The sequence below is a fragment of the Manis javanica genome, chromosome 10 (assembly GCF_040802235.1).
Source record: "Manis javanica isolate MJ-LG chromosome 10, MJ_LKY, whole genome shotgun sequence".
Taxonomy (NCBI): Eukaryota; Metazoa; Chordata; class Mammalia; order Pholidota; family Manidae; genus Manis; species Manis javanica.
The window spans coordinates 81,080,753-81,094,180 of NC_133165.1; the positions used below are offsets into that span (position 1 = coordinate 81,080,753).

The following is a 13,428-nucleotide window of genomic DNA, read 5'->3' on the forward strand; positions in this document are numbered from 1 at the left end:
GAGATGGAAAGATGCCACCTGAAGAGCTGAATTCCTTCCTGAGATATCAGAGATTGGCTTCAAAAAATACGAAAACAGTATCTGTACATTCCTTATAATTTCATTAGTGCCATTATAAGCATTTCACATGGCCTAAGTCATCAAAAGCTCACAGTAACTCTGTGATGTAGTATGATAATTAACCCCTTCTTACAGAGTGGGAAACTGGGAGCACAGAATGGTTAAATCATTTGTCCAAGGATGCTAAGCTACGAGATGCCAGAGATATGATGAACCCATAGAAAGTCTTTCAATCTTCCCTCTGGGCTCTTCAGTGGGGTTGGGAGTATTACCTCATGGAAGATGAATTACTGGGTTATGGAAGGAAATACATGTGAATGGTTTAATTGTTTTATAGTCAGCATTTGAGACATCATATATGACATTGCTCCTTAGATCCTAATTCAGTGAGTTTTATGTGAAGACTGGCAATAGATGAAGTCGTGATGAGAAACCATTCAACAGTAACAAGCTTCATCATACTGGGACTGACAAATGACCCACAAGTAGAGATTTTGGTCTTTATCGTCATGCTTACTACATATATGTTAAGTATAACTCGGAATCTGACCATAATTTTGCTCATCTGCATGCATTCTCATTTAAAAACAGCTATGTATTTTTTTCCTCAAAATTTCTTTCTTAGAAATCTCATTCACAACTGCCTGTGTCCCCAAACCTCTACATCATATCAGGTGGGAACAAAGACATCAGCATCAAAGCCTGCTTCAGTCAAATATTTTTAATTTTCTTCTTTTGTGCAACAGAATTTTTTCTCTTGGCTGTGATGTCCTATGACCACTATGTGGCCATCTGCAAACCCTGCATTACGTGACCATCATGAGCAGCAGTCTGTGGGATTCTCATCCTCTTTTGTTGTTTACATGGCTTGTTAATTATCCTTCCACCCCTTGGTTTGAGCCTCAATCTGGAATTCTGTGACTTTGTTATTGACCATTTTGCCTGCGATGCTTCTTCAATACTGAAGAATTCATGTTCAGATACATGGTTCTTAGAGCAGCTGATTATACTCCGCGCTGTGTTGACCTTAATAATGACCCTTGTGTGTGTAATTCTGTCCTACATATACATCATTAGGACAATTATAAGATTACCCTCTGCCCAGCAAATGAAAAAGGCCTTTTCCACCTTTTCTTCCCACATAATTGTGGGGTTTTTTGCCTATGGCAGCTGCATTTTTGTATATATAAAACCTTCAGCTAAGGATGAAGTAGCTATGAATAAGGCAGGTTCTCTGCTAGCTTCATCTATTGCCCCTCTGTTCAACCCATTCATTTATATACCCTAAGAAATAAACAAATTAAACAGTCTCTCCATGACACCCTCAAAAGATTTGTATTCTATTCAAAAAAGTAATATAAGAATAAAGACTCAAAATTAAAAAATAAATAATCAGAATATGGATGGAGATGAAAGATATTGACACTGTCACACCTGACAGGCATTGAAGAATGACGAGAAGAAATTCTAAGAAAGAGTGCTGAAGGATGAGCATTAAGAGACGGGCATTTCTCTACCACTCTGAAACTGTGAACCTGATATATCTACTTCTAAATACAATTCAGTCAACTCTACTCACTCTTTGCAGTTGTTTTCTAGTCATGATTCTTGTGTGTAGACAAGATTCTTGTGTGCTTTTCTCTCTTTGCAATACAACCTGTGTCCTCCATTTTCAAGAAGATAAGTACATCTACTTTCAGGAAAGGTAAAACTTCCTTAATCTTCACTCTGGCTTGTCAGTGCTGCCTCACAACACATAGTATGTGAGTTGGTACAAAATAGAATGTAATAATATTCAGTGTCCCTTCCTATCAGAATGTATTAAAAATGATAATAAAACTACTGGCAAAATCCACAGCAATCAGAAAGTGTAACCATAGCCTTTCAAGTTTATTGATAAATTTCCTTCTCTTCTAGTAATTGTTTTAAGGACTCTCAGGAAAGCCAGATGTGACTCACAAATCATTGGCTGAAAGCATCAGATTGCTGGTGATACAATGAGGAAGAGAGGGCCCGATTCTACAAAGGGTAGATATGATGAAGGGTGAGCTGAGCTGATTATGCGTAGCTAATTTTGATACCAGGAGCATTTTCAGATTCATGGCTGTGGTGGAGTAAAGGTTGTTTCAAATTCTTCAGTTTGTCATTTGCCCAGCAGGAGATGTAATTTCCTTCCTCTCCCCTTTAGCTTAGTCACATCTATGACTTGCTTTTGATCATGAGAATGTGGTAGACATGAAGTTTCCTGACTAAAGAGATAAGAAGCTTTGCAACTTCCACCTTCATTTTTTGAAACACGTACCTTGCGGTTGTCCATGTGCCGTGTGAAAAGCATAAATACCGTGAGGTTGCAATGCAGTGAGGAAGCCCAAGCCAGCCCCCTGGGGAGACCCTAGAAAGATGCCTGGTCAGTGCCATCTCTTCAGCCTTTCTCAGCTGTGGTGTGACACACATACCTGAGGAGTCCATCATGGATAAACACCCCACTCCAGCCTTCTTGCCATTCCAACCCCAGTACCATCTGATTACAACTAAATGGCAGACGCCGTAACCACCCACCTCATCCCAGTCATCCTAGAACCATGAGAATAATTGGTGTTTTAAGTTGATGTTGTAAGACACTAAGATTTGGAGTGATTTGTTACAAAGCAACTGATAACAGAAACAAGGGTGCAGAAAAGGGCCACCTGCCTGAGGACAGGTTGACTTGTGTAACTTGTGGTGATTTCCTAGGGCCAGAGTGACAATATGGACACTCCAGGGGGCTGAAACAAACACAAATCCTTTAAGCTGTTACCCGTTTTATTTTGCTCATTTTTATACAGTGTATTTCAAATGTATTAACTCATACATTTGAGAAACCCTAAAACTTAAATATACTAATGTTGTAAAGTAAAATCAATCAGCTCCATTGAAAATATGTTGTATTTTATATTTTCTCTTTCAGGAATTATTATGAAATTATATTTCTATATTTCTATTTACAGGCACACATTTTTATTTATAACCTATTTTATTAAATTCATGATTGCTGTGCTGATGGAAGCTTTGTTTAGGCTCTAGAGGCTGTGAGAGAACACTTGCTTTCTCAGAACACTGAATTATTACAATCATATATTGATTTAGATGAGGCCATAATTCCACTCCAAGAAGTACTTATTTTGTTTAGTGAGGATATTTAAGGCTTCAATATCTGGCCAATAATCACAGTAAAAAAGTGTGGCTTTGTGCTGCTTGGTTCAAATCAGGCAGAGGATGGCAATTTTTATTTTCCAAAGGAGAAGTTTACAAAAGAGTTTATATTATTACTGTATTAGATCATGTAAGAAAATGTTTCCCATTATAACAGCTTTGGTGAGAGAATGAATTTTGAGCTGGTTTGGTTCAATTCTTCAAGGACAATGACCTCATGTCCTGCACACTGCCATCCCTTCATAGTCCAGGTATCTGTCCCCAGCATGAGGGGAGTATGAGTGTCCCAGGTCACTGAAAGGTTGGCATCCACAGAAGGCAGAGGATGAACACCAAGCACCTCTGGACCACCACTGGTGAAAGGCTGCTTGCTGTGCATGAAGGAGTTCTATTTCCTGGTCTCAGCTGCTTTACATAAACAGCCATGTGTGTTGTGGAACTTGGGGAAGAGCAGCGATAGGTATCCATGTAGATCTTCTGGCATCAGCGAACCAGGTTTCAACCTACCCTGTTCCACGGTGAAGGAGGCTCCGAGTGAAGGTTGGCAGAACACTCCCAGAGATGCAGGCAAAGCCATGGTGCATGTAGGGGCCAAAAGTAAGAGCCCCTGTGCCCCAAGCTCTCCTGACACTGAGAGATGTGCACAGGAGGTGGGGGCACTGACCATGGGGGGAAAGCCAAGGGAAAGAATGGCTCTCTGCCTGTCTGGCCATCTCCCTGCTCCCTGGGTACCTTTCCCCATCCTCTGGTCTCCCTGAGCTCCCAGCTGGAGATGACATGACTTTCTGGCAGCTGTTATAAACCCTAATGTTCAAGTGTTAGGACACCTGGGTCTGTTTTAGAGAAAAAGGGTGCCTGAATCCAACTGAGAGGACTTAATTAAAACTCACTCTGAGATAAAAGGTTAAACTGACTATATGGATGGAGCTCCTCACTGATTCAAGGTACACCTGTTGTAACCTCCATTGCTAAATGTATGATGAATCGATGTGCTCCTTCTTGTCCTACATATGTCCATAGAGTGTCAGGAGACATTGCCCTGTTCAGGTCCTTGTCATAGGTAAAGAGGTGCTAATGGGACAAACTCCTGCGCCATTAGCAACCAGTGAGTGGGTCAGGATTTATTGTGGATGGCTCTATTTATTGTGGATATATTTATCTACCCTCCAAGTTTTTGTTACATAGGTGATGTCCGGTTGGTTGGTAGCTCAAGAAGACTTATTCTCACTTGCTCATACTGTAGTGTTATCCTTCCTCTACCATCAGGGATGCCTGAAAAAAATGCAACAAAATTAGATAGCGTCTTACGAAGTAAAGTGCTTGGGGACCTGTGGGCCGATTCACAGTCATTCACAACTCTCATCTCTCCAGCATTCAAGGAAAACTATCTTTTACAAAGGAAAAGATTCAATGTTTCTGATGCAGAAGCCACCCCTGCATGCCGGACTTATGACTCTTGCCAAAGTTGTCCTGTTTCCCTTGAGGTGAAGGAGGCCACATTACATGGGACACTGGCCCTGCCCTCTCATGGCAGAGGGACTGCATGGTACTTTGACTCCTCTAGGAGTAAGTCCTGATGCTACTGTTCCTCAGCTTACATGTTTTCCAGTTCTGGTGTTCCTTTTCCAGGACAGGCAGTCAACAATATCCCCAGAATAGATAATTGTGGCCCTTGAATTATCTATCATTTGTCAGCAACATCTATAACTGACATGGTGCACCTTTCATTGCAAAGCAATGTAGCCATGGGCGAACAGTCATCCTGTTTTATGGATATTCAATACAATCATGGGGTTGTAACTGATGATGAGGAATGTATTGTTTTAAGGGACCAGACGTTTTAAGTGCATGCAGTATTTCTCCTGGTGACAACTGATACTTCAATAAGGACCTGTCACCAGTCGGACAGTGGAAGTGGATCACATACACACCTTGGAGTCCATAGGCTTCCTCTGCTCACCAAGGAGGTTATCATAAAGCAGTGCAGAACAGGAGACATGAAGAAATCACTATACTGATTAGTGTAAAAGCTGGGGTGTTTAGGCTTATTACCCAAGAGGCTATACAGACTGTTCTTCCAAATGGGCCATTAGTTCTAAAGAGACTTTGACTTAGGTGTGGGTCATTTGTCAGTCCCAGTATGATGAAGCTTGTTAATGTTGAATGGTTTCTCATCACTGACTTCATCTATTGCCAATTTTCATATAAAACTCACAGAATTAGGATCTAAGGAGCAATATCAAATATGATGTCTCAAATACTGACTATAAATTATAATTAACCAGTCACATGTATTTCCTTCTATAACCCAGTAATTCATCTTTCATGAGGTGACCACTACACCACTGGACCCATAGCTTGGGTGGCATCTGTAAGACACAGCTGGCCCCGTGGTCCTCAGCTGTGCAGGTCCCTTTGCTCCAAGCCCAGCAATCTGAGACCCCAAAACCCCAATCTCCTCTTCCTCTCCTAGCCTGAGACCTGAGGGCTTGGATCAAATCCCTCTTTTATATCTCTGAGATCTGGGACCTACCAGACACTTAACATGGATTTAAAATGGAAGAATTATCTTGTAATCATTAAGGGGATGAATAAATAGTCAACAATATTCTCATAAAACACTCCCAGACTCTCAGGCTTAAATAACAACTTTACCAATCATTCAAAAAGAAATTACTTCACAAACTCTTCCCTAACTCACTGTAATATTAACTCAATAATCATACCTGACAAAGACTGTCAAGTGTAAAAAATTATAGAGGAATCTCACTCAAAAATACAGATGCAGAAATCCTAAAAAAGTATTAGTAAGCCAAGTCAGTCATATTTTAAACATGTCATATAGTTTACCCAAAGTATTCTCACCCCAAAAAGGGAAGGTTAATTTAATATTAGAAAATCTATTTATGTCTCACCACTTTAACTTAATTAGAAAAGAAAAATATAATGATTTCCATAGATGTAGAAAAGTCTTTGGTAAAATTATTGTGTATTTGTTAATGATTAAAAATCTTAGCAAATAAGAAGCTGGAAGGTACTTCCTTAACATAAAGAAAATCTAAGCAAACACCATAGTGAAACAAGAAATTACCATTTTATATCTCTTTGTGGAAATAGGAAGGAAAATGCTTACCACACATTTATAGGTAACAATGGAAGGTAAAATGGTATGTATAAATGGTATATATAAATAAAGTGTAGGAGATGTATACTTTAAAATGTATATGTGTACATAAATAGGGACAACATTTGCAGGGAAAAAATCAAAATAACAACACTTATTCTGGATGTTAGATGTTCTGAGATTTTTTCCACCTTTTTGTATCTAATTTTCAATTTTTCTATATTAAATATATATTATGGGTGCTGTTTAGATAAGGCGGCCTTCGAACTCATTGCACTTCTTAAACAATGTGAAAAGATAATAAAGAATACTCTGTGATTTATAATTAGAATATTTTTCTATACCTGGATTGAATTTGATGCCATTATTGCATCTTTTCTCTCTAGGAACATTCACCCCATGGGTCCTTGCACTGGGATTATTTTGCCCAGATAAATATCATATTAGATTCATTAGAGAATTTTGGTTCAGGGCCTCCAGGGAACTCTTTATTTAGGTTTTTAATTTCTGTACACTGTTATCGATAAAGGAAATAAAGAGGGATTTTACTGCAAAAATCTGCCCATTGGAAATAAGAACACCCACTTTTGAAATTCTAGAGAAATGTTTTAACTTCCCCTTTTTAAACCTTTGTTACCTTCTGTTAAATTACCCAGAGTGCACAGAAATATTTCCTAATCTAAAAATAGGATGGTATACCTTATAATTCAGAAACCATGTGTATATTCACAGTGATTATTGGTTCCTAATGGTGAGGGCCTATAAATGCACTTAGATGCTCCTAGCAGCATCTTTTTGTTGAGTTAGATAGTCACTTATGTCATTTGAGGTACAGCTTCCAAATGAAATGATGAAGAATGTCAGAGGTAAGTGCTGGGTGTTTCATTAGTCAGGTTCCTTTCTGTTTGTGACTGATGGTGAAGATATTTATTTCACTCTATATAATATATTTGACTTTGTATGTTTCACTCTAGGAGCAAAAATAAAGTACTAGTTTTCTACTTTATTTTTGTTATTTTATTAAGATAGTCAGTAATTTCTGAGATTCTCTATAGAGCAAACAAACCTTCAGCAGAATGAACATGAGGGCATGACTCACTTAAAGCATCACTACATTACCTGGTGGAATTCCAGGTACAGTGTTTTGACTGGCATATAGAAATTCCAAGTACAGTGTTTTGACTGGCATATAGAAACAATTGCCCAGATGTTTCAAAACTCTCAGTTTGTCTACCTCTCTATGACATCTGTCTCTCTCTTTTGTCTATCAAGTGTCTGCCTGCATATCTATCTATTCCATTTTTCTCAATTACCAATGGTAAAGATTCCATTTGTAAATAGCTCCCTCTTTTTTAGCACTGGTATCACTTACCTTCCAACTGTCTGTCTCTCAAACTCAGGTTAATGTCTCTCCACATTTTAAATAATGATCTACAATCCTGGGGTTTTATTGGGGAATATGCTTAGTGAGAGGTGATAGTACTCACTTCACAAAGATAAAAGACAGCTTCTTATGCTTGATTCAGAGAACATACTCTTTCACTGATACTTTTTGGAAATAATAGATGACAATGAAAGCTATTTAGACACCAAACTAATTGGATCCTAAAAAAATCCTTTTTGTATGCTCTAATTGAGGAAGACATGAAACATTATAACAACTCTAGCCTGTAGAAATTCAATGCCAGCCTCACTTGTAATTTAAGATTTTCCAGTAGTATCATTTTAAAAAGTAGAAACGAAATTAATTTTAACTATATATTTTCTTTATGTCAGTATATTCAGAATATTATAATTTCAACACGTATACATAATAAAGTTATTGATCAAATATTTTTTATCATTTTTTTTACTGTCCTTAAAATACTGAGTGAATGTTACAGTTGCTGGCATCTCAGATCAGCCACATTTTAAGTGCTCAATGTCCATATATGGCTAGTGGCTACTGTATTTGACTGCAGAGATTTAGAACAGTGATTGAAGGTAGCACAGAATTGAATAAACCAATGTAGTAAGTTCGATATATAAGAACAAAATTTTGATGCTCTGCTGAGAGTGAGTGTCTGGTTGGTCATTGGTCTTCTTACCACATTGATAGATAAACTGAGTTTATAGAAATTTTATTAAGAAAGAGAACATCAGTTTTCTGCTTAGAGGATATGACACAGAGGATAAATCCAGAACATTTGATCATTTTTCTCATTGGAGTGAATATAATCTATCCATGAAAAAAATACAATTTAATGGCTGGTGGAAACAAGTAGCATCTCAAAAAATAGTTGTAGAGTGGGGGCAAGATTGTAAAAGAGAGATCAACTCAGAGAGAGATGATGGGGGTTTTGTCTAGTATTCTGGCTCTTGTGAGCTGTTGGTGGATTAAAGATATACTTTTAATATAAAAAGACAGTGTTTGCTGATGTACTGATCTAGATGTGAGGGAAACTAAAGAGTCAAGGGTATCCAATAAGAATTTTACTTGAGCCACTGGTATATATATATATATATATTTGTAAATCTCTTCCTCTTTCAATCTGGTCATCATTAAGACATTAAGATTTGGATGTCATTTAAGTTGTGTGATTGGATGTGACCCCCTTGGGAGAGCATGCAGATATGAAGGCAGAAGGGGGACAGGGGTCCTTTGTCATTTGTAAGTTGGTTTAGAGAAGTGCCCTGAAGAGGAGGGAGCAGTGGGGTCTGAATAAACCAGGAGTGTGTGAGTAAAGAGGCCAGGAGTAAAATGAGTTTTTGAGGAGAAGCTGTTAAAGTATAATCAAGTTTGCCAAATATGAAGATTGATAAATGACTATGCCACTTGATGATAAGAAGGTGACCAGTTCCCCTGATGAAATCATTTTTGATGGTAAAGTTGGGTGGAGGTGAGACGACAGAGGAAGAATTGTGAAATGGGGAGTCGCTGCAAAATGGTGCAAAGTAACGGTCATGCAAGAGGAGGAGATTCTGGGACCTGCTGCGCGACATAGTGCCTGTAGTTGCTACTGTGCTGTGCACATGAGAATTTAAGAGGGTAGATCTCATGTTCAGGGTTGTTACCACAGTAAAACTTCTGAGGGAGAAAAGGAAATATTCATGTTCCTACTATAACAATAAAAACTCTTTCCATGACAAAAAACAATAGTTGTATGGAAAGGAAGAAAATTAGACTAGATATACCTCTTTGGAGGACAGTTGCTGTTAGATGGAGCAGAAAACTGAGGTGGTAGGCAGTGATGACAGAGTGAGAGTTTGCTTGAATTCTAACATTTATTTGGAAATAGTTTAAAGTTTACAGGAAACTTGCACAATAAGAATAGTACCAAAACTCATGAATAATTGGATGCAGATACTATTAAAATTTTTTCACATTTACCTTATTATTTGTTGTTGATCTCTCTTCATAATAGTTTTCAAGACACACTTGAGGTTAGAATACATACATAATGACCCTCTACTGCTGTATTCTTTAACACTTCAGTGTGCATGTCCTAAGAATATTTACATGAAAAAGCACAGTAATTTTATCAATTTCAGTAAACTTAACACCAATACAATAATTTCCTCTAATTTTCAATCTATATGTCATTTATGTCACTGACAAATATCCTTCATAGCATTTGTATCCACATTGGGTCAGGTATTGCATTCAAGCGTTGTGATTCTTTAGCCTCTTTACTTGGACCATGTCTACAGCCTATATGTATCCTAAGATGGACATTTTGTAGAATATAGTTTCCCTACACCCTCTTTTTTCAACAGAACTTCCTCAGTTTGGATTTCCCTGACGTTTTCTCATGATTCAATTCAAGTCATCCGTTCGCAGCTAGAGTACCACGCAGATGGTATTATGTCATCCTCAGGGTGACACATCCGATCACCAGGTTAAGTTGTCCAATTACTCATCATATAACTACTCCTTTTCCCTTTCAGCAACTAAGTAGACTATCTTAAGACCATGCATGCATCCTACTCCTCAACAAAATGTTCCCCTTGATTTTGCATGGCTTGAATCAGTTTAAAATCAATACTTCAATTTTCTTCCAAACTTTAACATAATAAGATGTACCTATTCTACTTCAGTCCTGGATCAGGCAGTTCTTAGGGAGTATTGGATCATTTAATTTGGGAACACAGCCCCACATCTGGGCTATAGGTGAGTTCATTGCTACCTGGATATCTTTTTGCTTAGCCATTGTAGTGGGCTTAAGTAGTGTAAACAAGTCTATATATAATATATATAACACCATATAAATAAATTCACATATATGCATAACATATGTGCACTCATACATATGTGCACACATAGATGTATAAACACCTTCATATATGTATTTTAGGAGTTAAAATTTTCACTGATAACGCCCATTCCAGTCCATCCATTCAGAGTACCTGCTTGTTTTTCTACATATGTGTCTTCCCAATCCCTTGTTGAAAATCCTGACTATCAGCATATTCTCATTGTCTCAGTTCTATAATAGATATAAAATAGCACAGCTTTTTCCATACCACTTTAAAAATAAGAGTACTAAGAAGAGTTCAGGATTTGCTTACAGCGCTTCCTGTTCTCCTTTAGGACCATGACTGAGGGGACACAGCTAGATAATGTGTTCATAAGAATTTGTATTACTCCTTCCTTTTCCCTGAATTGGTATGATAATGGTGTTAATTTGAGATAAAAATGGGTTGAAATTATTCCAGTTTGCTCTCAGTGTTAGGTCCTCTCTACATCTTCATTGGTTAAAATTGATTGTATTTTTGAAGATTCATATTAAGAAGTTCCTGAGGAGTAAACTACATGACAAGTATATGAAACTCTACTAAAATATAAGATAGAAGCATCATTCTTTAATGGGAAGGATTATTAAAAATTTATAGAGAAAAAGGAGATTCATATGCTGATGATATAACATAGAAAAGTAGAAGAAATAAATTATGCACAAAACAGAGAGGGAGAGATGGTACCGGAAGAGTTAAATTCCTTCTTGAGATATCAGAAACTGGCTTCAAAATATAAGAAAACAATATCTGTACATTCCTTATTATTTCATTAGTGCTATTATAAGCATTTCACATGGCATAAGTCATCAAAAATTCACAGTAACTCTATGATGTAGTTGATAATTAACCCCTTCTTACAGAGTGGGAAACTGGCAGCACAGAATGGTTAAGTGATTTGTCCAAGGATGCTCAGCTAGGAGATGCCAGAGATATGACGAACCCAGAGAAACTGTTTCTGTCTTCCACTGTCTCTTCAGTGGGGTTAAAGTATCACCTCATGAAAGATGAATTACTGGGTTATAGAAGGAAATATGTGTGACTGGTTTAATTGTAATTTATAGTCAGTATTTGAGACATCATATATGACATTGCTCCTTAGATCCTAATTCTGTGAGTTTTGTGTGAAGACTGGCAATAGATGAAGTCGTGATGAGAAACCATTCAACATTAACAAGTTTCATCATACTGGGACTGACAAATGACCCACAACTGGAGATTTTGGTCTTTATCTTCATGCTTACTACATATATGTTAAGTATAATTGGGAATCTGACCATAATTTTGCTCATCTTGGTGGATTTTCATTTAAAAACAGCTATGTATTTTTTTCTTCAAAATTTCTCTTTCTTAGAAATCTCATTCACAACAGCCTGTGTCCCCACATACCTGTACAGCATATCAAGTGGGAACAAGGCCATCAGCATCAAAGCCTGCTTCAGTCAAGTTTTTTTTGTTGTCCTCTTTGGAGCAACGGAATTTTTCCTGTTGGCTGTGATGTCCTATGACCGCTATGTGGCCATCTGCAAACCCCTGCATTACCTGAGCATCATGAACAGCAGAGTCTGCAGGACCCTCATCCTCAGTTGTTGGGCATCTGGCTTATTGATCATTCTTCCACCCCTTTCTTTGAGCCTTAATCTGGAATTCTGTGACTCTGTTATTGACCATTTTTTCTGTGATGCTTCTCCAATACTGAAGAATTCCTGCTCAGATACATGGTTCATAGAGCAGCTGGTTTTACTCTGTGCTGTGTTGACCTTCATAATGACCCTTATGTGTGTGGTTCTGTCCTACATATACATTATTAGGATGATTCTAAGATTACCATCTGCCCAGCAAAGGAAAAAGGCCTTTTCTACCTGTTCTTCCCATATGGTTGTAGTTTCCATCACCTATGGCAGCTGCATTGTTATTTACATCAAACCTTCAGCTAAGGATGAAACGGCCATTAATAAGGTAGTTTCTTTGCTCGCTTCATCTGTTGCCCCTTTGTTGAACCCCTTCATTTACACCCTGAGAAATAAGCAAGTAAAGCAGTCTTTCCATGGTTGTATCAAAAGATTTGCATTTCATTTAAAGAAGTAGTAGAACTGCATACTGCGAATTCAACTTTAAGCAAATGACATATCATCAGAATATAGATGGAAAATGAAGTCTTAATAATGGAACTGTGGACAGGCATTAAAGAGAGTTGAGAAGAAGGTCTAAGAAAGAGGGCTGAAGGCCACAGCATTACGTAAACTAGCATTTTTCTATTCCCATGTAACTGCTGACCCTTTCTATCTCTAACTACTTTGCAATCCAAGCAGCTCTTCTTGGCCTTGTATTAGAATCATGTTAGTCTTTTATGTGGAAACCTCTCTGGACATGTCACTACTTCCTCTTCTTGCTACAGAATCTTTTTCGAAGACTTTTCCGTGTTTTAGAGAAGTTCATTGATTTTCAAGAAATATAAAGCTGCCTGGAATATCTCTTTACATTCTTTCATTTTGGGCCTAAAGTGTTGCAGCTGACACAATTGTCTGTAGGTAGTATATAGTTGGGTCTTATTTTTAAAATCCTTCTTTTTTGCTGAAAAACCCACTGGTAGCCTTATAGGGGTTCTCTTGATTCTGAGGGTTTTTCTTTTTCTCCTGCTGCAGTTAAATTTTTCCTATCTTTGATTTTATAGTTTATTATATCACGTTTCTTTGAGAAGATTGTTTTAGGTTGAAATTAGGAAGGGATTATGAAATTCATGAAATTGGGTGTCCAAAATTCTCCACAATTTTGGGAAA

General features: G+C 37.6%; 1 protein-coding gene across 1 annotated transcript; it reads left to right on the forward strand.

Annotated features, from left to right (window-relative positions):
* Positions 1 to 11,800: 11,800 nt before the first annotated feature.
* Positions 11,801 to 12,736, forward strand: LOC140843759 (olfactory receptor 6C2-like). Its single transcript, XM_073214186.1, has one exon. It carries the CDS (start codon positions 11,801 to 11,803, stop codon positions 12,734 to 12,736), a length of 936 nt encoding a protein of 311 aa, XP_073070287.1.
* The last annotated feature ends 692 nt before the right edge of the window (positions 12,737 to 13,428 follow it).